The 25,984-nt window shown below is 41.9% G+C and overlaps 2 protein-coding genes across 7 annotated transcripts in view; one reads left to right on the forward strand and one right to left on the reverse strand.

Moving 5' to 3' along the window:
• The window catches only part of COL14A1 (collagen type XIV alpha 1 chain), a 126,856-nt gene extending 108,213 nt beyond the window's left edge, over positions 1-18,643 (forward strand). For 3 of the 6 annotated variants that reach the window (XM_066990694.1, XM_066990695.1, XM_066990698.1), the window contains 8 exons: positions 128-181; positions 3,135-3,206; positions 5,090-5,125; positions 5,550-5,616; positions 6,136-6,324; positions 15,204-15,281; positions 16,219-16,374; positions 17,730-18,643. In XM_066990694.1, coding sequence (XP_066846795.1) covers positions 128-181; positions 3,135-3,206; positions 5,090-5,125; positions 5,550-5,616; positions 6,136-6,324; positions 15,204-15,281; positions 16,219-16,374; positions 17,730-18,055 — 978 coding nt within the window. In that variant the 3' untranslated portion in view covers positions 18,056-18,643. Of the gene's footprint in view, positions 1-127; positions 182-3,134; positions 3,207-5,089; positions 5,126-5,549; positions 5,617-6,135; positions 6,325-15,203; positions 15,282-16,218; positions 16,375-17,173 lie in introns of all 6 variants that reach the window. The other 3 variants (XM_066990696.1, XM_066990697.1, XR_010828773.1) reach the window with 2 other exon arrangements.
• A 2,470-nt stretch (positions 18,644-21,113) lies between these two features.
• Positions 21,114-25,984, reverse strand: part of MRPL13 (mitochondrial ribosomal protein L13) — a 35,108-nt gene continuing 30,237 nt past the window's right edge. Inside the window, exon 7 of the mRNA XM_048048899.2 lies at positions 21,114-21,904. Coding sequence (XP_047904856.1) covers positions 21,880-21,904 — 25 coding nt within the window. The 3' untranslated portion in view covers positions 21,114-21,879. The remainder of the gene's footprint in view (positions 21,905-25,984) is intronic.

The raw sequence follows: 25,984 nt of genomic DNA on the forward strand, positions 1-25,984 counted from the left end.
ACACTACCACCAGTTCTTAATTTAAGAAGAAGAAGAGAAAAAGAGATATCCTTCTAGATGAAATGGAACAGATTAACAAATTATTTATAAAAAGCTGATAATATTATATACATTTTTTCTTTCCTAGGGCCTTCCTGGCAAAGATGGACCCACAGGCCCACAAGGACCTCCTGGCCCAGTGGTGAGTATTGCCCATGGAATTTGTTACTGTAAAAGTAAGCAGGACTTTGGGGGATCATAGGTCACTCTGTTATCTGGGCATCAGTGGATAGGCCAAGGCCAAGGGTTCTCCTTGGAAGCTAAAATTCTCATGACTCACAGGGCTGGCAGAGAGCTGCTTGTCCAGTGTCATTGCTTTCCATTCTCACTCAGCTCAAGAAAAAATGTCTCCCATGGGAAGGAGGGAGAGTTGTTCCACGAATAGATTGGTAGTTTGTTCTTGAGCTAAATAATGGCACTATATAAAGGAAATTAGTGCTGTTAACATTTAGGGCAAGAATTTCTTTTTGTAAGAAATTCCAGTTAGGATTGCTAGTTGAAGTGAATTGCTCAGATTTGCTGTGGCTGGAGGTGTGTGCAGGTATTCAAATGCTCTCACAGAGTAATCGAGAAAGACAGCAGAAGTCACATTCTGCCTTCCAAGCAAGATATATGTTGTCTCCAGAATCAGTCTCATCCTTCTCAGCTGGGCTGGTTAGGTAAGGTTAATATCTTTTTGACAGATTTAACTTAGGTAAAACTGCTGGTGGTGTTGAGTATTCTCCATGCATAGAATCGTAGAGAATCATGGAACACCCCAAGTTGGAAGGTTCCCACAAGGATCATGGAATCCAACTCCTGGCTCCACACAGGACTACCTACAAATCAAACCCTATTTCTGAGAACATTGGCCAAATGCTTCTTGACCTCTGGCAAGCTTGCTGCCATGACCACTTCCCAGTGGAGCCTGTTCCAGTGCCCAACCATGCTCTTAATTGTTTGGACAATCTACTAGTTTTATGTCTTTCTTACATTGTGGAACCCAAAACTGCACACAGCGCTTGAGGTGAGGCTGCACCAGTGCAGGGTAAAGCAGAACAGTCACTTCCCTCACTGGCTAGTTGTGCATCCCCCTGAACACAGCAGTAGTGTCACAGGATTAGACATGTTTCAGCAATCCATTCCTGTTTAAGAAAGCACGCAACACAAGTCAGTTTTTCGCAAGTACTTTTCTCAGGGCTGTGCTCTTGGTGCTCTTTTTCCTGTAACATGTACTCCTTAGTCCTTTCTCCCACCATCTTTGGTCTTCGATTGGCAGAACTTTCTGTGTCTAGGAGATGTACCTACCACACTGGCTCCCTGGAAATACCTTTTTCACTCCAGCCTCATGCTGTTTACTTAGCTCATATTCAACTGAGTCAAGGGAGAAGGTTTCTGTGTTATCCTCCTGTAATCTGAAGGGAAATTATCTGTCAACCCAACAATTGTTGGGTTGCCCAGTCCATGGTAACCTGTTGGTCAGGAACAATTCAAATATACCAGGAAGATGTGGAGTAGTACAGATATATTGAAGCATAACCTATTTTATTTGTGGTATAGCATATGAAAAACCAACACCCAGATTTCTGCTGACTCTGAGTACAGTCCCCTTCTTTTCAAGGAGATCAAATGAAGTCCAAAATCATCTGGATAGGGGTGTCAAAATCCAGACCTGGAATTTTGTTGTTAATGTGGAAAAATCACCTGTGTTTGCGTTTTACCATTTTAAAGGATTTTATAATACAAACAATATACACTACAACTTGGAAGTATTAAGTTGTTTTATTACAGTTGGCCAGATCAGGAAACATAACAGTTTGTACTGATTGCAATAAATAGATATTTAAAAAGTAAAATCCCATGGACAGTCTCCTGATTTTTGCTCTCCTTCTGAATACTAAACTAACAAAATGAAATAGTAATAAGCTCCCAAATTAAAAAATAACAGAAGAAATCAGTTCAATAATTGTAAAAGACTAACTTATTTTTTGAGCTCTGAATGGAAACCATTGTTTTGTAGTAATTCACAGTACCTCATGGAATTTATTGAAATGTTTTATTAAATATTAAGAAGTACCAGAAATGAGAAAATTCTATTGCATAAGATTTTTCCCTGTTTGTCTAGAAACAGATGATAGGAACAGGTTACATGGTATGAGCAACTTGGCAGCCCATGAAATTTTTGTGGCACTAATATAAATTAAACAAAAACACTAGCAATTTAGGACTCTTGTGATTCTATGACCACAGAAAGACCATTTGTAGCATTTCTCCTTTTGCGTGGAGAAGGTATAAAAGAACCTGATGAAGATCAAATTCAGCACTGTTGTAGTCTCATACTCCCTATTTTCCCTGCTTTTGTTGTCTTCACTTCCACACTAGACCTCTGTCTGAACAACAGGCTGGATTAGATCACTGCTGCTTCTCCTCAGCAATTACCTTGATTGCTATCAGGACAGGACTAAAAAATTTTCCATGTCCATGATTTTGGTAAGGAGCAGTCGATAAAGTTTTTTTCTGCTGCAGTTAAATTATACTAATTTCTGGCAGTACATAAATTAAATTAATACTTAGTGCTTTTTAAAAATGTTTTACAGCTTTAACGTACTTTCCAAATCTTTTCTGTGTCATTCCATTAATGACACGTGTTGCTAATTGCATAGAATAAATAAAACTGTATGCCTAACATTTGGTTCCTAATATTTGGCTCCTCAGGAGCCAAGGAGGTAGAGGTCAGCAAGCAGCTTTAATAATTTTTCTGAAATTCAGAAATGGAACTTTTAACCTTTTTTTTTTTTTTTTTGGTGAGGATAATTTTTATTTATTTCAATTTCAGTAATGTATAAAAAAAGAAAAATGGTCTGCTTCAGTTTCCTTTTATTTGAGCCACTGGCCATTAGGATTTTGTAAAGGATCACACTTTGCCACAAAATGTGTGACCTTCTTCTTTCAATACGTACCTGTGCTTAACAGTGCAACTGTAAATGGTCCCTAAATTCTAAGTGAAAGAATATTGCTCTGTGTACATTCTCTCCATCACAGTTATTTCTCTTAACGGGCCTCATGGATGTCAATTGCCACCACCACTAAGTATTTTCTTTCTCCCTTCCTTGTAGGGCATACCTGGTGCTCCAGGTGTTCCAGGTGTTACAGGAAGCCAGGGGCCACAAGGTGATGTTGGAGCTCCTGTGAGTAAAATAAATTAATATGAACATATTTGCTCTTATGCATTGATTGGTTTCTGATCACGGCTTCACTGTTTTCAGAACTTCTCAGGATTTATATCTTATGATCTTTTTGCAGCTAGTTAATCAGAATGTCATATCGGTATTTGTTCATTTTTCATATGTAATTTATTTGTTGATCTTACATACAATGTTTGGAATACAAGTAAGAGAAAGTCAAAAGAAAAGGTTAAAACACAGAAGTAAAAACATAACGGTATATGAATTTGAGGTCACTGTGTCATTGCTTTCTCCTTTTACTCCTTTGCTTTACAAGTTAAAGTATGCCTTTTAATTAACCTGAGTATTTCCATAATAAGTTTATTCTGACTTTCAAACTGTGAAAATATTGTATGAATAAAAAACTGTCCTTAGTGATTACTTTGTGTTTACGTCAGGGCAACTGACTAATGTTCAGGGCTTTTTCTATAATAGCACTATAAATTTCAGCTGCAGGAAGTTTGACCAGCAATTTCATTCAGAATTACACCCTCTACACCTAAAATCTGTATTAAGAACCTAAGTTTTTCCTTCAAATAGTATTTCATTTATTCTCAAGTAAAACATTTTAACTAGAAGAAAGGAATCCAATTATAAAATGAGTGTATAAATTACATAAAAGACAGAGCTAGAAGATTTACAGTGGACCTCTTTTTCTCTGTAATGGTTCAGATATATTTTGTAGTTACATTTGAGCATTTGATCACTTGATTAATTATGAATTGTGCTCTTTCCCCCCCCCCCACAAATTAAAGTGAATATTCTCTTTAAGTTTTAAAGGTGTCTGAATGTGACAGTGTATACTTTTGACTTGATTTGTAAAACAGATTTTATTTTATGTTTTTCAAAATCCGGTTTGCTTTGGAGACCTAGTCCAAGGCAAGCATATTTATTTGGTTAAGTGGGAGTGAAATGACTAATAATGTGTAAGCAAAGGTAATAACCTCATGCCCAATTCTGCATAGTTTCTAAGTGCAATCATGAAATCTAGTAAGATTTGATGAGATATGGAACTTATTACTATCAATGTATAACATGTTGCCTGTTCAATTCATATCCAAACACATGTTCCAGATAATTGAACTAAATCTCCTAGATATTCCTGTGAGCCATGTAAGACCTTTACTGCAAATGTTTAAACTCTAGTAGTTCCACAAAAACAGCTAGGTAGGTGAAAACTAATTGAATTTCAATCACTATCTTTCCCCAAAATAGAGCAATATAAAATAGGCCTAACAATAATCTTGCAGTCTTTGTAGGTCCGTATCTGCCTCCCCTCCCCGAGTAGGATAAACTATGTTTTAAGCACATATCAGTCAGCTGGTTAACTCTTCATGCAGACCTTTCCTTGCTTCAGGAGCTCCTGAGAGATATTTAGCCTATCCCCAAAACCTCCATTGGTGAGGTCATAACTGCCCCATATATCTTGTCTCAATGCATAATGATCCTAACCAGCATTACAGTATTATCTTGACTGTCATACTAAATTGTCTACAAATGTTACAAACTTTTGTCTCCCATCAGCCTCCTCTTCTTCGTATTCAATGCTAATTTTAGACCCATTTGAGCCATAGAAGTATGTCTCCTGGTGGCCTACCCTTGCTGCCATTTTAAACAAGAGAATTCAGTATGTGACATACCCCTGAGAAAGTCATATATTCTCCATGTAATTGTCAAAGGTGAATGTTTTTATGAGTACTGAAATGGAAAAAGTATATTCGTTATTGTTAACATAGCTTCCTGAAACCTTTGTTTTTGTTCATGTTGCAAGGGAGACGATATTTAGGGATTAAAAGTTTTAAGATGGATCAAAACAAGAATTAATTTTGTATTGAATCTTTCCATAGGGTGCTCCTGGACCTAAGGGAGAAAGGGGTGAGCGGGTAAGTATGTTCACTTGTTAGCTGCCATATTTTTTCTGATCTGGCCTTGTATTTTATAAAATGCTTTCTGCAATGATTTATTGTTCTCTGTGTTTACAGGCACAATAGTTTTCTCCTGTGCAATCAGGCAAACTTTCTTCTATTCCAGTCATTGCCTTATATATAGGTATATTAATATTTTGAAGGTGAGAAATATGTGGCATTAAGCATGTTCCCAAATCTCTCACTAGGGTTATCTTCTCAGACCTCTGTTTGCTGGCTTAAAACACCAATGGCAACCAGGGAAATCCCAAAACTTCTTAAGCTTTTTTCTCATCTGCAAGGATATAATCTCACAGGGATAATAAATGTTTTTCATTGCACTGAACATTTTCAAGACAGAAATGATGTAAAACAGTATTACACTGCTGCTTTTGTTATCCAGGGTGATCTCCAGTCCCAAGCAATGGTGCGTGCTGTTGCTCGTCAAGTGTGTGAACAACTCATCCAGGGTAAGTACACTGATGGTTCATATGCTCCTATATCTAGGATACATCTCTTCCTGCCACAATTGCTTATAAATATGATGTTTTTCAGAGCATCCATGGGAATCTGTCCATTTTAGGCTAGACTGTCAGTATTTATGGTCCAACTAGATTTATGTTCAGCTGAATTTGTGTCCAACTAGAGCTCATTACCATCAGATATCTAAAAAAAGACCTCGAATTGTCTCCAAGTTATTAGAGTATACAGAAGCTTTTGCAGTAACAATTTGAAAATTTTACAGACAAAATACCAAAAAAAAACCCCACATCAAAGCAAGGAAATGAGATTCTACACAATAGTTCTTCGCCTTTTCTATATATTCCCTAAACCGCTGTTTCTCCATCAACAAGCACACAACTTCGCATTATTGAAGTTCCCCAGCATGACAGACCACAGCCTTGAGGACCTGCCAGTGCTCTTTTCAAATTTCACTGAACCAGATTCTCCACTGCAAATTGAAAATGATGACATTTTTCTCTTGACAGGTCATATGGCTAGATATAACTCAATCCTGAACCAGATTCCAAGCCAGTCTGTCTCAACACGAACCATTGCAGGACCTCCTGGGGAGCCAGGTCGGCCAGGGGCTCCAGGGCCCCAGGGTGAGCAAGGATCACCAGGCATGCAAGGGTTTCCAGGAACTCCTGGTCAACCAGGAAGACCAGGAGAAAGAGGTAGGCTTTATGTTTCACATATACAAAAACACACCTCTCTTTTCTGATACACTGCGGTGGCTTTGGTCTCCCGGATAAATGATTTCTGAGGACAAAGTTTTCTCTCTAGCTGATTGTTGAGCTCAACACAGACCATAATGAAAGCTTCTAGTCGTGAAGGTAATGTGTGATTTGACAGGATCAGACAGGTTTAATGCCTTACTGTTGAATATTGGTGGTGTCTAATTGTGCACGTCACATTTGCATCGTAGTAGAACTCTGCAGTAAGCTGGAGCTATGTAAGTGTAATCAAAGGAGCTTTTGGAGAAGGTCAGCTACAAAATTGATAGGTTTGTGTTGCAGAAAGATTGAGCTTTTCTGCTAAACTTGGGACATGTCCGTCAGAAGATTTCTGAGTTATGGTAGTTTGAAAGGAGCAAGTTTGTCAGAAGAGGGAAAAAATCTTAGTTTATGAGGGATTAGGGGGATCAAGGACAGGAAATGCTGAGATCACAGAGAAATAATACAATTAACTGTTCATGTACAAGAATTCCCTATACTCTTACTTGTAGGCTATATCCCTTTCTCCTTTCCTCCTCCAGCACTGTATAATAAAGAAACAAGTTCCATGTTTTGGTTTACTCTCTCTGCAACCCTGGCATTCTTCGTAGCACAAACCTCACAGAGGTAGCAGTGAGGACACTGCTTGTGAAAGTGCTTTGAAGACCCTCACACAAGGAAGTGACCAAAAGCCCAAGAGACAAATGTGATGTTCAAGAGCAATGAATTGGTGTTGCTGTTACAAAGTCTGCCAACTGGAATTTTGAAAGCAAATTATTTTGAAGGCACTTCAGTTTGGCAACGTAGTAGTTCTAGTTCACAGTAGCCATGATGGCCAGCGTTAAAGCATTGTTTTGAAGATGAAGTCTTTGTGTAGACTTGTGAGTTATTTTTGTCCTTTTTTCTCCTCAAGACCATAATTCTAATTACCTTCTGGAAAAAAGAGGCAAAGTTTCAGGTACTGGCCTCTCAATCATGGTGCTGCCTGCTCCAGTTGAGAGAAGACACTGTCCAGAAAGAATGATGAAGGAGAGGGCAGGGGAAAGGATGAAAGAAAATTGGAAGAGGCAGCAAGTTAGGAACTGTTTTCAAAAGTGATGACCCAGAGAATGAATGCAGATCTCAGGGTAGCTACTTTCATAGTCATACTCATGTATTTTAAATCGCTTCTCAGGCAGGAACCATTTAAGCACACAAAATATTGTGTTATACACTGGGGAATGGAGGAACCAAAAGCACAGGGTATAAAAAGGGAAACCCATCCAGCATTTAGCATGCATTGCCCATTGTGTTTGTTGTGCTGAGGCCGAGACCTGCATGTTGTAGTGCCGTGAAGTCACAGAGTGATAGATAGTCACATAAATGGAACATGGTGGGGGCTAACCTGCTGTTGGTAATATTCATCTTGAAGAAACAACATTGGCAGTAGAGTGATTACAGAAAGAGTAAAAGCACGTTAAAAAAGAATATTAGGTGGTTATAACAAAATAATGCACTTCAATGTGGCTTCTGTGTTCACTTTCCTGTCTCTATAGATAATTGATGTTAGAAGGGACTGATTTTGGCAGGTCGTGCTTGTGGGGAGTTTCATACTTGGTAGAGAGCAAGCTCTTATCGAGCATACTTCGAGAAATATAATCAGTCAGCCAGAACTCTGCAGATTTTCCTGAAGTGTGATGCCAAAAATTTAGTGTTTTGCTATATTTATAGCTTAGAAGAAGATTGTTTTAAGAATGAAGAATCTATGTGTAAACTTAAATACAAAGTAATTAGCTAGTTTATTTGGAATGAGGATGGTTTTTAGGGCATTCACATAACTACAACCTTGAACAGAACCTGGAAGGAAGGGGAAGGAGCTTGTTCAGAACCTAGGAAAAAATAAGGATTAACTTACTAGTCTTGAGGATTTAATTTCTTCAGAAGCAACTGAAATCGTAGATTGATGCATGATGGATATAATAGCAGTTTATTTAACAGAAAGAAACATTTTGATTTGACATTTTCATAGTCTTTTTCTAAGGGATTGCTCTAAGCTAACTCCAAACCAAAGCAGTAAAAAGTAGAAATTATTTTTACCAGCTTCATGTTTGAGGAGATTGATTGGACGTTTCTTGTGCATTCCCAATTCTCACTTCATTCTTAGTTACATATACAGTGAATTAACAAATAAAAATTGCTCTGCTTCTGGATGGAAGTTTTTTTAGTTCCCAGTGACTACAGAGAGAAGGGTAAATGGACTTGAAGCCCATCACCCCCTGCTGTGTTCTGAAGCACTGTTTGCATTTAACTTGTTCTGCAAGTCCCGATTTATAGTCCTGTCGTGAAGATCTCCAGCCAGCCATTTGGAGTCTTTGTGAACAATGTGTTTCTTTTCACTGATGTCATCGGCCTTTGGCTCTATATGAGGTTAATTTAATGTTCAAGAGCAGTGCCAGATTAGCAACTCTGAGAAGTCGGCCTCCATCCTTAATACAGAAAATGCACTGGAACAGTGACAGCAGTGTCAGCAGAGCACGCTAAAGAGTAATAGGCATTGGAACGGAAAAAAGACCCACTTGTTTATCTAGTAGGGTGTTTGTATTTTCTCAGAGTTTGGGCTGTTGGAATTGCTGCAAGAACCTGTTACTGGCCCTGAACTGAACGGAAAGGTGTTATAGCAGGAAGAGAAAGTGGAGGGATGCTCACCGTTCCCTCTCCTGCCCACCACCCATCCAGTCCAGGTCCGTGACAAGTGGGGGCTTCGGAAGGCAGTGTGTGGAACTGCTTCAAAATTAGGCACCAAAGAGAGCTTTACTGGAAAATGTCAGCAGTGGAAGATCTTGAAACCAGTGAACTTCCCTGCTAATTTGCCCGGCCAATAGCTTCTTTCCCCTTGTTTACCTTGTCAGCCTGCCAGGCGTTAATCAGATTTTTTGGATGGAGACTTGGATCGAGAGAATGTCTTTGAGTTCTGTTAGAAACCTCCACTTGAACTTCTAGGTCCAGGGTGTCCCATTCCTGAATGCGTTCTCTCACTAGGACTACACTGAGCTAGTCATCCCAAGAAAGACCACCTCGGCGAGGAGGATAAGTCATTCTCTTGACAGATTCAGTTCGCAGTGTCTTTTGTGTTGACGTCAGTGAGTGGATCGGGATCACAGTAACGCATTTGTTACTCAGTTTTCTAATAACACGAGAAGAAACATCTCTGGAAACCCCTATACATATTTGTTAGCAGTATTAACATCTTAGTGCTGGCCCAACAGACCATTGAACGAGTGATTTAAAGATTAAGGAAACCCCGCTGTTTTATGTGTTATGATACATAATCCCAGATAAACTACTAGAATTTTGCTGTTTTACATATTTGCATAAATATAGGAGTTCAGAAGAAAATACATCCAAACTGATTATTCACTGCACTCACCTCTGTTATTTTAACTAGTTCGCAGCACTGGTTTCTATTTATATTTCAGCTAGTTCCAACAGCTTTTGTTTTGATTTTGTGTGCATGAACTGGGACTTAAATAGCTAGTGTCTGGCTTCTGAGTGCTCAGGAAGTAGTTCAACTTCTGCTAAATAATATAAAATGGCAAAGATTCAGTATAATTTCTTTCTATTTATTTTATTTTTTTTCAGGTATTTTTGTAATACTTCAGCGGTTTTCTGAACCTTGAAGAGTGATGTAAAATCCATAGTAAAGGTTACACTGATTCACTTCTAGCTTCCAAATGCTGTGAAAATGCAGTTATTGTCCTGCCACTGGGTGGGATTCTGCCCTTATCGTGTGTCCTGAAGTGATGCAAAAAACTTGTGGCTACTCACTCCATCTCACGGTTACTAAAATACAACCAATACCCAAGCTCTCAAGTGGAAAGTCAGTATGCTCAAGTACAGCTTCATCTGTACTCGCTTCCTGGCTTTATATGAAGGAGTTTAGTTAAACGTGTTATCAAACGCCCCATGTTTGTGGTTCAGATGGCGATGTTCTAATGGAATTAAATGGAACTTTTGCCAGCTGAGTCAAATATTTTTATTTCCAATTTTAATTTCATCTAGATAAAAAAAAAAAATCACGTACTGTTATAATATATTATGGTTACAACTGAGCATCTTTAAAAGAGGAGAATTTTAGGTCCCAGTTTAATTTTTCTCAATTGCTGTATATGCAATTCTTCCCAAATGACAATATTCTCTTAAAGAGCAATACCTAAGGTTTGTCTTTGTGGAGAAAACATGGACATTTAATTTTCTTTGCTAGGGAATGTGTTCATGATCTTGGTTTTTGATAACTGATGCTATCAGAGAGATATTTAGCAGAGAGTTGGAAATAATTGATTTCAGTTGCTTGTGATCTCCTTGGGGTTGAACCCAAGCCATTGCTTATTTTGGCGAGGGAAGAGACATAAAGAACCAGTTAACTTGAAGGGGGGGAGACGGCCGGTATTGTTGAAGTATGTCCAGAGAATGAACCTGTAAACAGTTACTAGGATTTGAAGCCACCCTAAACCAAATGTCATTTTTTGATGCATACTTTTATCCCCACCAGTGATTAACCACGGGAGTAACCAACACGGAGAGTGATGTCGTTTCTGGGCGATGTAAAGAGAAATGGGTGAAGTCTGAATATCGTTGATAGGAGGGAGCTGTTAACTATGGCCAAGAGGGCTGTGAATCTGTTTACTCTTGGTAAAGACCTTTGGTGGGAAGCCTGTTAGTGGAGCTCACAGAGTGCTTGATTTTAGCTCATGTGAGGTTTGCCTTAGGAGTAGGCTATTCTTGCTTCAGTGTTTATGTTCTCTCCTGCTTGGGTAAACTTTTCTGGAAAGCAGACTAAAAGAAACCTGAAGCAAACTTGTGTTTTGGCCTCCAGTATGTTTGCTCTAGGAACTGGATATCCATGTGATTTCAAAGAAAGTTTGCCCCGTGCAAGAGCTTCATAACATGTTCCAGGACAAGCTTTTTATTATTAGCCTGAGTGGATTTGTTCTGTTTTTATCGCTGCTTACTGGAATTTCTCCTGGGAACATCGTGTATGGATGCATGTACTTGTGTGCGTAAAGAATAACCGAGTGCATTGAGGGCTGTGATTTGAAAATATTGTGGCAATTGTTTTTGAGGTCACCGTTTAATGTTATCATAAAGTCGGATAAACAATCGCACTAAATATCTGTGTAGATTCCAGATGGTTATCGTGGGCCAGTCTTGTTATGATCAAAGCAATCCACACACACACACTGTGCCTTTTGCAAACGGCCAGCGTTTCCTTACAGGGCACGTATGGAAAGGGACAATCTAGATGAATTGCCTTTGTTAAAAGCCTGCAGCAAAAGTAGAGAATTGCAACAGAGGACACTCTCCATGTGCTTAAGGGGGCTAAGCAAATTTTAAATGTCTGGAAACTGCATTTGGAATGCAGGAAAAGGGGTTTGCATGAGAAAGTCATTTTTAAAATGTGTGGAATTCAGTTGCTGATCACACACGATGTGTTTTTTTGGCAGGTTCCCTCAGTGCTATAAAAGTGGATTAGAGCATCTCTGCCACCTAGGACTGCTTCCTGCCATAGGCTGTGCAGTGCAGTCATTCGTCAAAGGTGCTGAATAGCACTGCAGCTTGAAACTGCAGTCTGTGCTCTAACTAAATGCTAGATTACAAACAGGAGGCTTGTCCTGAACTGGGAGGATACTCTCAGAGAACAGGAATCCCAAGTGTTACATCACTAAGAATCCCAGAAGAAAAGATGTTGGCAAATTTCAAGATGCTTGAGTAATTTAAACACTTAAGACCCTTTCACCTTCGGTTAGGTTTTAGTAATCTTGCAGTTTGGCCAGAGGTTTATCATTATCTGCCTGAAAAAGGCCAAGTGGGAACTGATTTAGTTGTAAAACAAAGTGGTTGTGTACAAACAAGATAGAAAATTGAAAGATCAGATGTGAAGGATGCTTGAGAGAAGAGAGCTTGGTGCTGGTTCCTCTCCACCTCTGCTCCAGTGACTGGATGGTTAGAGCATCATTTCAGGAAATGTGAAGCTGTATTCCTTTCTCACTTACTGCCACCACTGGGAGACGTGTGGTTGCTCTGCTTGATGAATATATTCCTCTGTGTTCTGGACGTTAGGTCCTGAAATCACAGAATGGTTTGGGGCTGAAAGGACCTTAAAGCCCACCCAGTTCCAACCCCCTGCCATGGGCAGGGACACCTTCCACCAGCCCAGGTTGCCCAAAGTCCCATCCAGCCTGGCCTTGAACCCTCCAGGGATGGGGCGTCCACAGCTTCTCTGGGCAGCCTGTGCCAGTGCCTCACCACACTCGGAGTAAAGAATTTCTTCCTTATATCTAACCTAAACCTACCCTCTTTTAGTTTAAAGCCACTACCCTTATCCTATCCTTACGCTCCCTGACAAAGAGTCCCTCCTCAGCTTTCCTGTAGCCCCCTTTAGGTACTGGCAGGCCGCTGTAAGGTCTCCCCGGAGCCTTCTCTTTGCCAGGCTGAACAACCCCAACTGTCTCAACCTTCCTTCAGAGGAGAGGTGCTCCAGTTCTTTGATCATCCTCACGACCTTCTTCTGGACTCGTTCTAATAGGTCCATGTCTTTTTTTGTGCCGGGGGCCCCAGTGCTCCTGGTGGGGTCTCAAGAGAGCAGAGCGGAGGGGGAGAATCCCCTCCCTCACACTGCTGACCATGCTGCTTTTGATGCAGCCCAGGATATGGTTGGTTTTCTGGGCTGCAAGCACACATTGCCGGCTCGTGTTGAGCTTCTCATCAACCAACAGGCCCTTCTCCTCAGGGCTGCTCCCAATCCATTCTCCACCTGGCCAATATCTGTGCTTGGGATTGCCCTGCCCCAGATGCAGGCCCTAGTTGAACTTCATGAGGTTCTCACAGGCCCAAGTCTGAATAAAGTCTGAAACAAGGTCTCCCTCTCCATGGTAAATTTTTGAGCAATCAGGCTAGAGAGCCATTCCTCATCTTTCTGGCCTAAAACTAACAGGTCACCAAGAACATTAAAAAAAAAAAAGTGTAATCAAAGGAAACAGAAGGTACAAAATGGAAACAGAAAATATTTGAACTGTGCTGGAACAGTGGCAAAAAACCTTGTAGGGTAAGAACAAGCTTGTCCTACTTTGGTTAAAAATGAGGAGCTCAGCAGAGTTACTACTTGCAGAGGTAGGCCCGTGTTTTCCAGGTGACTGCGCTATGTGATACAGTGCCCCTGAGGCTACACGTTCAGCAGCAGACCCAGAACTCACTGGGGGATCCTGAATCCCCTCCCTGGTGTGAATTCCGATTGTCCAGTCCCAGAGGGTGCTGCGTGGGAGGCCTTGGTGCTTCTCAAGTCTTCAGCTGGGGAAGAGATTGCAGGAAATAGGGATTTCCCTGCCTCCCTTCCTATTTCAGGTCTTGGTATCAACCGCCGAGGAACCAGGAGAGCTCCTTTTCTTGGGACCAGATGGGGACCCACTCCCCCTTTGCTTACACCTCCATCGAAAGCCCAACAACCAACCTGAGACAAACACAGAACCACCAGATTGCTTTCCCACAGACCCTTATTTTACAAACTCAAGGAGAGCAATGCATTGTCAGTGACGGGTTTTAATTGCAATATCTTTCACAGTTACAGCTTGTTCCTGTTTGCATCCATCAGAAATTGGCTTAGGAAGGAAAAAAAATCTTACACGGCTCCTTGTAAAAAGGAGAGTCTGGACACAGTCACCCGGGAGGTGCCTCGTAGATATTTTTCCTTAGATGTAGCAGTTACCTGAGCAGAAGGGAAGGCAGCAGGCCAGTCAGCTGAAATCGGAGAGCATGCCTCATCGAGGCTAGCAGCACTTTTTTCTGTCTACTTTGTTTTCGTGAAGGTGCTCTATGCTGGCTTTCATTCTGAAAGCGTGGAAGCTGTGAAGCAGTGAGAGCAATTACCAGCATTGGGAGGTCTGGAAAATGGGGGGACGGTCCCACAACCAGCCTGGGTTTTGTGTCTCTGAACCATCCAAATCAAACACAGACTTTATGAGAGTTTCCAAGTCGCCGGTGGAAACTCAGGGTCTGGAATTTGTAGTTTTGACACCTACTTCAGTTCGACACCGCTCATTGTGATCGCTGCATGTAGAAGTGTTTTTATAGGATGCCGTAGTGGTAGAAGAGCAGGAGATGGAAAGCTGGAAGAATGTTGTGCCGTTCCTGGATTCCTAGATCTGCGGTCTTCACAGATCAGCCCCAATGATAGAAATTCAGGGCCATGAGCAAGTGCACGAACACAACTATATGGCACTGTGTGTTGGAAAGTCAAGTTTTGTGACTGCAAAGCTCTTAGACTGGGCTTCAACTGGGGGACAGATTCTGGCTGTGCTGAGACTTTTTTGCATTTCAGCAGCTTAAGGCCCTCCGATGATAACTTTCAGTTTTCTTGTGGACCCATCTTGTGATGAACCACTGTTTGGTGGGTGAATGCTTGAAGGAAATTTGGCTGTAGCATTAAAAAATCTGATTATATTTTTTTCTGGGCTGCACAGTAGTTTACAGACAGCTTTGTGAGGCTCTGACTATTCTGACTTACCATCGTTGTACCTTGGCATAGTCCAGAAGCAGCCTTCCAGCAGGAGGCGCAGTTGGAAACTGGTCTGTGCCCTTGTAAACCACCCAGATGAATCTACGCTTAAGACCCATGGAACGCTGATTCCCTTGAGAGGCTATTGGAGAAGAGAGGAGAAAGGAACCAAATAGTTCTCTATTTTACCTCCTTCCTCCTCTCCCATCTGTATTTAAGTGAAAAGTAATGTATGGAACCACAGCCCTGGTTAAATAATAACCATTGCACAGCTCTGTGCAGGATGTGGCTCTGATGAGTACCGTTTCCTTAGGTTTACCGGGCGAGAAGGGAGAAAAAGGCAATCCGGGTGTTGGAACTCAAGGACCCCGAGGCCCACCAGGATCTACAGGTAAAGTCGTTACAGCTGGGGCAGCTGGGTTACACCGCTCTCACCCCTTTGCAAGGCACCTAAGAATTTCAGGGCTGTGTCCTCCACTTTTAAGGCTCATGCAGCAGAAGAAGCTGTCATTTAGGCCCCTCACTGCTGTTTAATTTTTACTCTGTGATATGACATCATGATGTGATGCGCGGTGGTGTCATCAGTCACACAAGAATTTTCCTTTTCCCCGTGATAAATTGCTTCTCCAAAACCCTCCTTTTTAATGCTCTAAGTATTTTTTTTTTTTAATAGTGTCTGGTAGGTAAAAATTAATCTGGATTGATTGCATTTGTTTCCTCATTGACCCAAGGCCATTCCTAACTGTAACTTGAGAGGGAAATGTATGTGAATTCAGCACATTAATCAAAGGGATTTAGATTTAGTTCCTGAAAAAAATAGAGTGATATTCAAATCCTGTTGAAAGATGCATAAACTTGCACTGACTTTGTTAGGCTATTCATTCGTTAGAGGATTGCTATCAAAGCAGAGCGCTACCCAGAGGGTGCACTGAAACAGTGGGTGGACAGGAGAGCCATGCTGGCATCCAGGGCTGTCCTCCCCCATGAAGCCGCCTTCCCAAATGTCTGGCACTTGGTGAAACATTTGCTCTGTAGAAACGCTAGTACAAATTTCTGGCTAAAAGCTGCCTCTGGCACGGAAGACAAAGCACCAGCCAGCGCGGAGGCTTGTCAGGAGCAGGGAAAAGGCTGGAGCCTTTCCCTCGGCGTGCCTGGGGGAGCTGGAGCGGGGAGGTGCAGCCCCCGTGCTCAAGCTGTCTCCTGGATGTAGTCGCAGTGCTCTCCGTGCTGCCTCCTCCTAGCACCAGGCCTGCAGCGCTGCCAAGGCGGCCTGGACTCGCTGCCGTCACAAGATGCCAGTCACGCGTTTATCTCCCCGTTTCATGCAGGGCCTCCAGGAGAAAGCCGAACTGGCAGCCCGGGTCCCCCCGGCTCCCCAGGCCCGCGGGGCCCAGCTGGCCACACGGGGCCCCCCGGCTCGCAGGGCCCCTCCGGCCCCCCGGGGTACTGCGACCCTTCCTCCTGCGCGGGGTACGGCATGGGAGGTGAGTAGGCTGCGGTCGGAGCCGCCCCCGGTTTCAGAGGTGGGGTGGCGAGGAAAAGGACCGTGTCTTTCTAACAGCCAAAGTAAGATGGAGGCTACTGGCAAACCTTGCGCCACAATGCAGTTGGCTCCGTACAAACAGGCGTGTCCAACGCTGCTGCTTTTTGTGGGGCCATGCAGTGAGCAGGGGTGCCCGCAGCAGTGAGCAGAGTCCACCATCTGATTCAGGCCTGTGAAACGGATGAAGCATACTGGGTTTTTGTCTTGTACCTCTTTGTGTTAGTCCACGAGCCTGCTCCACCTCAACTGAATGCTCTGTGTGTTGAATCCCCCTCTCCTTATGTTCGTGGCGGCGGAGCTGAACATTTGTAGTTTTTAAAACGTGTTGCTCCACTTCCTCTTCATGGCATGACAGCATGAACGTTACTAAACCTGTAATAGTGTAACCTGAAACAGGGGTGCACGTGTCCGTGATTAACAAGTGAAACAGTCTGGAGAAAACAGTTCTTTCTAAGTCTTCTGTATATCTGACTTTCCTTTTCATTAGAGCACGGAAAGGCCATGGGAGGAAGTTAACACAATTACCAAAAGTGGTGCTGTCCAACCTAAAACTGAAATTTATTTTAGCAAATTACTAGTTACTACAAATGTTATGCATAAGGCATATTTGTTTGATGTTTACATTTTAATCTGCCTGTGAACTGATTCGTACGTTTTACTCACGTGAATGTTTTTGTTGTCGTCTCTTCCTCTCCTCTCCTCCTCGTTTCCCTTCCCTGTTGTTCATTTCCTGTTCGAAGGCCCAATCCCTTACAATGGCTACCAATCCAGAAGGTGAAAGACTCATTCTGGTTCAGTTCTCATTTGGCTGAAGGTCAGATATGGATGCTGAACTTCTCTGTGCTTTCCATCAACGATGTTGACTACCACTAATGAACTTACTGGCAGCTGTACACGCACCTAGCTTCCTTGCACTGCTAAAAGTTATTGCCTGACCCATTTTGCCCATTAATCATATATTCTAGCCCGTAATTGGAATAAGCTAAAGCAGGCAGATTGTGCAGTGTATAATAAGCGCCGTATTACAACTGGACATGAGACAAATTTTGGTGGTGGTTTCCAACTAACTTGGCTGTCTGTTGGTGGGTTTCCAATTGCTCCAGCTTATTAATTTTATTAAATGTTTTCACTGTTCCTTTATGTGAATAAAAACGTGTATTTAAAGATGATATATATGCACATGCGCTATATATAAAAAAGTATATATATATGTCAATTTCCTAATGAATGCTTTAATTTTCTACTCCCCTTCTCCTGTGTTAACCATATGAATACTCTTGGTGGTGGTGGGTTAAGGTGGATACGGTGAGCCAACCGATCAAGACATCCCAGTAGTGCAGTTGCCACATAACTCCTACCAAATCTATGACCCCGAGGACCTTTATGATGGTGAGCAACAGCCGTATGTAGTTCACGGGTCCTACCCCTTACCGTCCCCATACTCCCAGTCCTCCTATCCATCACCTCATCTTGCTCAACCAGAGTTTACTCCCGTTCGAGAAGAGATGGAAGCCGTTGAACTGAGATCCCCGGGAATTACTCGCTTCACAAGGAAGATAGCCAAGAGAAGCGTCAAGACTCCAGTACACAAAAGGGCAAATGGAAAAAAGCCCTCTCAATGAACTGTTCAGAAAGGGAAACGTTTTATGTGCATCTATATTCGGCCCTTTGTTCGGGTACCTGACCTGTCACGGAAGATGTTTACAAGCTCTTATGTTAAAGGAAAATAAATGTACATGACCAGCTGACACAAAAAATAAAGGTGATTATCTTGCATGCCAGAAACTTAGTATGTTAGTGGGTTGGTGCTAGATGATGGTGAAGGATCACTCGTAGATCTTTCTCCAGAGTGCTGTTCGATACAGTATTCAAACTGTATCTAAAAAACTGCATCTGGTAAAGTTGCTGTACAGAACCATTTGGGAAGGTCCATGTTTGTTATCCACGATTTTCCAGCTGACTCTGTTCTCTTAGTTTTGGATGAGTTGCTTTTACTAGCGGATTAACCCTACTAAATTCACCGAAAAACAATGCATAATCAGGTTTCCTTAAAGCCAGCTACTACCCTTTCGCAAAATTTTATGTTTATGCAATTTTTTTTAACCCACATTATATAAATACACAAGAATGTTCTGTGGGAGTACACTGATAATTTATTGTGAACCTCTTTCATTTCTGTTTTGTATGCAAATAAAAGTGGCAAGCTTTTATATTGTTAATTTTATACTTGATTGATTTTTAACTTGGAACAGTTGTCTAGATCTTCAGGGGACAGAACCTAAAGAGAAGAAAATACATTTTCCTTTCTCAACAGTTGTGCAACAGTTTTACTTTAAAGGTTACAGACACTTAGTTGAAACAATATTAGCCTTATTTTTAAAATATATGAAGTGGTGAGAATAAATATGAGATAACGATGTTGTACCATCTGTGGAGTGGAGATTTTTGCATATTAACATGCCAAAGTCAAAAGACTGGCAGGAACAGCTGCAGAGGCAACTTGGATCATCTGATGACGAGAGAAAGAAAAAAAACAACCCAACCGCTTGAGGATAACAAAGCAATTAATGTTAAAGCAGGTAAACAAATCTTACAGCGATACACTGAACAGCTTTGAACAACACTACTGGGACTAAGCAACAAAGAAGGTTTTAAAGTAGAAGCTCAAAAACATACATACATCTAAGATCAAGTCATAGATTTTGAGCACCTGTAATCCAGCCCTACAGTGACATGGAGAGGCTGACCTGTGGCTCCCAGGACTGTGTTCCTGCTTGCCCCAATGGGCTTCAGGTTCAGCTCTGCAGGGAAAGATGTGTCAGCTTTTGCTTCTGGACACTGCCAGAAGCCTTCATAGCTTATGAGGAAGGCGAGACACTGGTGCTGAGACAGCTGCATACCTTTACTGTGTTAATCTCAAGTTCTCCGGCCTAGAAATCAGCCTCGTTAGTAACACGAAGCATTTATACCAGCACTGCCCCTGGCTGCATATATCCCAGGGCAATTTGAAGCTAGATCCCATTCTATCCTGCTTCTTTTTTTTCCCCATTAGTTCACTCACCAGTATCTCCTGTCACTTTCTTGTACAAGGTGAAAAGTACGAGATAACTTGGTGATGACCCCACTGTACAGAATACTGCGGCATCGAGGAAGTGGGTATAGCTACAGGTACACACGTGCGTTTAGCAGAGGCTGTCCTGGCACCCAAGTACAAAACTGTCATTGCATTATACACAGCGGTCAGAGTACGTTGCATGGTTTTGATAAGCTCAAACTCTGTCTGGGTACAAATGTAAATATTTGTGTATGGATATAAAACAATCTAGTTCCTTTCTTCTGAGTTTAATATCACGAAGCAGGTTTTCCTTCCACTGCACTCCCCGTATCCACCCCCTGTCACCTGGGCTGGGAATTGGGGCACCCCCAGCCCGGGGATGCCCGCTCCACGGACACGCACCCGACCAGGGCAGGCACAACCAACCTCCATCCCTGCCTACGGGCGGTACACGCAGTGAATTAAGCAAATGAAGGGGCTGCTTGGGAGCTACCAGAACCCTCCCTGTAGCATTGGGCCTGTGTTAACTTGTTGCATATGTATTGGTAATAAAATGTAACTGTTCGGTGGGTACTACCAAGATATAAAAATATTATTCAGGATTTGTGTATTTGCCAAAAAAAGTAAGAGGCGCACATATGGGCAAGATTTTCTCCAGAATTCAGTCACTGTATAATCAGGAGCGTCTCATATTTTTCCAGACAGGCGAAGAAAAGTAAGTTGCTGACTGTGAAGTTTGTAACACACAGATAGTTGATGCCACCCAGATCTTAACTACAAAATATGTACTATGTCCTAACACAAAAAAAGTGTTTATTTTAATCTTTTACTTTTAAAAATGGTTTTAGCATTTAACTGAGTTTGGTTACTGAACTGGAAATCAAGTAGGGCAAGTTCACTGGATAGAAGTATTTCCCAGGATAAGCCCATTCGAATGCTAAAGAAATGCCTTTATGAAAAATAGATCATAAATAAAGCAGTAGTTTTCTTCCTATACAATGCTTGTACAAAACGGATATAGTAAACACAAATTTTCCTCACCAAACATTGTAAAATTTGGAAGATAACATATCAGCATCTTCTACTACAGAAGTAGTAGAAAAATAAGCGATTCATTTATTTACACAATGACTTTGGTTCAAGAGTTACCTGCAGAAAAGCAACCACGATCTTCTGGTCACATGTGGAAGAGAGAAACTTGTTCTCGGTGTAGCAGACAGTGTCACCTGTGAAATTCATGCTGGCCTTGCTGCGCTGCAGTACTCCAGCAACATGTGCTGCTGGTACTGAAACGTCAATCTTCCGACATCTGAGACACTCCTGACATTGTGAAGTGCTGCAATTGCTTTCCCTAGAGCAAACAGGTCTCCTGGAAGCACAAACTGATTTCCCGTTGGCTTTATTTCCAGCGCTGTAAGCACACCGTATGGCACACCTTATCAAGAGATGGCCAGAGCTTCGGGATGAGAAATCATGGTCAGTGACCAATACCTTTTTTTGATCGTAAGGAAGAGGCTAAGCTATAGTCATGTTGTGCAGAAAAACTCTTTCTAAAACACTGCTCAAGACTGAAAAACTCCTACAGAACCTAAAAAATGACCACCACAAATCACACCACCCCCTCATTCCAAGATGCATATTTTAATATATTTCTTACATCTAACAGGACTACAATGTGCACGCACACGTATTTAGATATATGCACTGTTTTCTTTGAAGACTAGTAGTTTTGTTGTTTTTTTTTTTTTTTCCATGTAGTTTGGCTCCAGAAGAAGTTTGATTATGCTCACCACCACCACAATATTTTCAGTGGGCATATTCACCTAAAAAGATATGGAAACTGCAGGCCTGCACAGATGTACATTCAGCAAAATCTCACCATTAATTTCATACTACGTGTACACTCCAGGATCTCGAAAAAGCTTTCAGAAAAACTGTACAAGATCACTTCTACAGCAGTAATAGGTTAAACAGGTCAAGCCACTGGTTTTCAATCCATAATTATTCACTACCCTTACTGGGCAAAAATGAAGTTTTGCAACTTCTAGAGTGAGTAACCTCATTTCAAGAAACAAGGTGGTGTTTTCCCTGAGATACGAATACTAAAAAAAAAAGTAGCAATTCTTTAACAACAGTAATAAAACCCATTTAATTAACAAATAACATATCATATAACACAAAGTACAGGTGATATTAACAGTGTAATATCAATTCTTAGCTGTTTCAAATACAACAATCTTTATAAGCTTTCCTAATAAACTTTGCTAGTACCTGCCAAAAATATTCTGTGTAGAAGGGATAACTGGGATGCACAGATGCGTCTTCTTCCACGTTAGAAGATTTCTTTTTCAAGGAGGAGACACATTCCTGATAGCAATTGTTCTCCTTTTATTACTTTCTTCGAAAATCTTTAGGTCTGGAAAAAAAAAGTGCTTTGTTAACAAAACATATGGAAACTACAGTGGCTTTGTTTTAGAGATGCAGTAATAGCCATATCTATTTTTATCTCCTTATTCTTGTGCTCGAAGTTTTAGTGCTACTGAGTATTTTCTGGATTACATCAAAAAAGACTGAACAGATCACGAAGTAAGACCTCTATGAATGTACAGATGACATGGCCAGTTGGTCAAGGTGTTTCTTACAACGCACTGGGCTACTTCCCTATGCAAAGCAAATGCCCCTTGGGCTGAATGCAGTCTCAAAATAACTTTAAACACTTAATAATTTGTCTCCACTTAAATATTTATATAATATATATATTATATATAATATATATACTACATGTATTTTATATTATATATATACACACACACACACATATATATATGTAATCTGTGCACAAGGTTTCAAGTTTTAAGGTAACAGCCCAACCACAACACTAGCAGAATAATTAAAATTGATGACAAAGAAAAATCTACTTTGGATCTTAAAGGTTCTGCAAGCCCTTCTTGAATGAGAAATGTGGAAAACATTTGAGCAACAGACTGCTGCTTGTAATCCTCTGCAATTTCCTCTCCAAGTGTGTGTCCCTCTCTCTGCCTCCCATACATCCACTGGCCGTAGAAACCACGTTGTGCCTACAAGGCACAGGATCAGGCCAGATTATGATTTTTGTAGGAATATTGAGTTTTAGGGCAGGCTGGGAGTCCCTACCCCTCACAGATCCTGGAGAAAAGCTGGGGCTCTGCCCTAACTCAGTAGCTTCCAACAGAGACCAGTGCAGGCTGATGGCCTCTGACGTGCCCTGGATGCGCACCGCGGGTGCACAGCACCGAGCTGCTCGTCGCAGCACACACACAGCCTGCAGCGATACAATCTGCTGTCATACGGCAGCTGTGTGCTCTTGGCTCTTCGAATCGCTCCTCTCAGATACAAATTAAAAAAGGCAGATGTGAGCAGAGCCTCGCTAGAGCTACATGAGATGCAATAGCAAGTTCTGTAGACATGTAATGGGACACTGCATTGGTGGCTTTTCTGTGAAGTTGAATGAAAACCAAGTCTGGACTACAGGAGAAACTGCCATCAGCAACAGTGATCCAAACTAACTTTACACCGGTGATAAATTTTACTACTAATTCTGTTGATCAATGCAAATTAAAACCAGATAGCAATGGAATCTGGGAGCTTCTTTTGGAGACAGAATTTAGACTGCTGCTGAGAAGCCATACAAAAATCTCCTAATACTTAATGAGTCATTGAAATCCTGTGCTGCAGATCTAGCATTTTTCAGACAATAGAATGGTAGAATATCCTGAGTTGGAAGGGACCCACAGGGATCATCGAATCCAGCTCCTGGCTCCACACAGGACTACCTATGAAATCAGACCGTGTGTCTGAGAGCATTGTCAAATCACTTCTTGAACTCCAGCAGGCTCGGTGCCATGACCACTGCCCTGGGGCAGCCTGTCCCAGTGCCCGACCACCTCTGGGTGCAGAACCTTTCCCTAACCCCCAGCCTGACCCTCCCCTGTCCCAGCTCCATGCCGTTCCCTCGGGTCCTGTCGCTGTCCCCAGAGAGCAGAGCTCAGCGCCTGCCCCTCCGCTCCCCTCGTGAGGGAGCTGCAGGCCGCCATGAGGCCTCCCCTCAGCCTCCTGCAGTCTAGTACCCTCTGCTGCTCCTCATAAGCCATTCCCTCTGGTCCTTTCACCATCTTTGGTGACCTTTGGAGGCATTCTGATTTTTTTTTTATCCTTTTTATCTTGTGGAGCCCCAAACTACACATGCTACAATACAGAACTACACATTGACAGGCCGCAACAATGCTGAGCATAGAGGAACAAGCACTCCTGTCAGGTGGCTAGCAATGCCGTGTTTAATGCACCCCATAGAATCATTCAGGTTGGAAAAGACCTTTAAGATCATCAAGTCCAACCACCACCTAGCACTACAAGTCCACCACCAAACCATGTCCCTAAGTGCCACATCCACACCTCTTTCAGATACCTCCAGGGATAGCAACCCACGACCTCCCCGGGCAGCCCGCTGCAATCCTTGGCCACCCTCTGCATGAAGAAATTCTTCCCAATATCCAATCAAAACCCCTCCTGCTGCAACTTGGGGCTGTTGCCTCATGTCCTATCATTCGTCTTTTCTTTGAGAGAAGAGACCAACACTCTCCTTGCTACAGCCTTCCTTCAGGCAGCCGTAGAACGAGGTCTGCCTTCAGCCTGCTTTTCTCCAGACGAAACAACCCCAGTTCCCTCAGCCACTCCTCATATATCTTGTTTTCTGGTCCTTCACCAGCTTTGCTGCTCTCCTCTGAACGCATTCAGCAGCTCAATGTCTTTCTTGTAGTGCGGGCCCCAAACTGAAGGCAGTGCTCAAGGTGAGGTCCCACCAGAGCCAAGCACAGAGGGACAATCCCGTCCCTAGCCCTGCTGGCTGCGCTGTTTCTGGTGCAGGCCAGGATGCCACTGGAATTCACACCGGAATTCAGTTTGTGCAATTTCAAGTGCATCACAGGAAATCTGCTGATCATATGAATTTTAAAGAGAAAAAATAGAACGACTTTGCAGTATGGAAACCACCTTGTCTTTAAAGAATCACAGAACTCCAGTATTTCCTAGAATCCTGGATGTCAGTCCACAAAAACACTCCACCTTTTGTTAATCCCTGCATGCCAGAATATACATTTCACTACATAACACACAAGTTAGCGGTGTATTAGGAGAGTGGGAATTTGAAAAATCCTCAGCAGTGACTTAAAAGTTTTATCACTGCATCCATCCTAGACAGGTGAACAAATACTGAAGGATTTTAGAGACCCTGCATGGTAAAGACATCATTGCCTTGCAGCTTATATTTATCACTCTGTTTTAGAGTCCTCCTATTTGTAATTTTTCTTTGACTGGCACATCTAAAACTTTAATCTGGAGTTACACTGGAGTGCTGCGGAGCTAAGGATCTCACAGTACTTTTTTCTGGGGTGAAAATCCTTTTTTTCTTGCTTGCAATCTGTATTTCAACCCTAATGCTTGCCTTAAAGTTAAATGCATAAAACACTGGCCTCAGTTTGCAGCCTTACAAAGTTAATGAAGCTTAAAGGCTGAATCCTCTACACTGAAACACTTGTGTGAACAAATATAAGAGTTTTTAAACCCTTTTCTAATGTCACAGTAGGCTTTTATGCCAACTGGTACTTGACATTTGGAGGCCACAATCTCTGTTTTTAAAGAGTCATTAGCACTAGAAAAGCTACTCCTTGAAAAACACAGTGTTTGGTAAAAGTGTTATAAATACTGTCAAAGGAAGAATATGAACCCACAAAAACCTTGTCCACTCAGAGAGAATTATGAACCACTCGTGAAAAACAACGGGTAACTGCTCATTGATAAAGTGCATAAATCTATGCAAGAGTGTTGCTCTTGGATGGCCGTGCTCTCATGCTTCCTCAGCAAAGCACTGAAATCATGCATCTGGACAAAGGAAATGGCATCTCCTTGAAGAGATGGTTCGGAAATTCACCCATACTCGAGCTTTCACTTGTAGCATTCTTGGAAAAAATTGCTTGCTGTACATTGACAGCAGACTCCAAAGAAAGGGGGATAACAGGAGGCAGCATGTGTGAAGTAGCATCTCTGAAATCAATGCTGAAAGACAAAGTACTATGGGTTCACCGAAAATATGCAACACTAGGCTGTGCAGCGGATGCCTGCCAGTGAAACATCAAAAAAAAATTGTCTCACTAACATCTTATACTGCACATAAACATCCAGACAGTCCAAAAAATTCTAGGCAAAATAGCAACTAATGTCCAATAATGCCATGCATCTCAGTGCTCCTCTCTCCACAAATACTTCACAGTTTAGAAAATGAAAACCTGTCCCCAAGGTCTGATTACAGATTTTAAATCTCTTACACTACCCAATCATTTTTCCATTCTCACAGCTAACAGAAGAGGCATACAGTTGATGTAAAGCTCTGGCTATCCAGTCACTGAGCCTTATAAAATAGGTAAACCTGCCTACTTGTGTAATTCAGAGGCTCAGATTTTGC

This window comes from Anser cygnoides, chromosome 2, assembly GCF_040182565.1.
Source record: "Anser cygnoides isolate HZ-2024a breed goose chromosome 2, Taihu_goose_T2T_genome, whole genome shotgun sequence".
Lineage (NCBI taxonomy): Eukaryota > Metazoa > Chordata > Aves > Anseriformes > Anatidae > Anser > Anser cygnoides.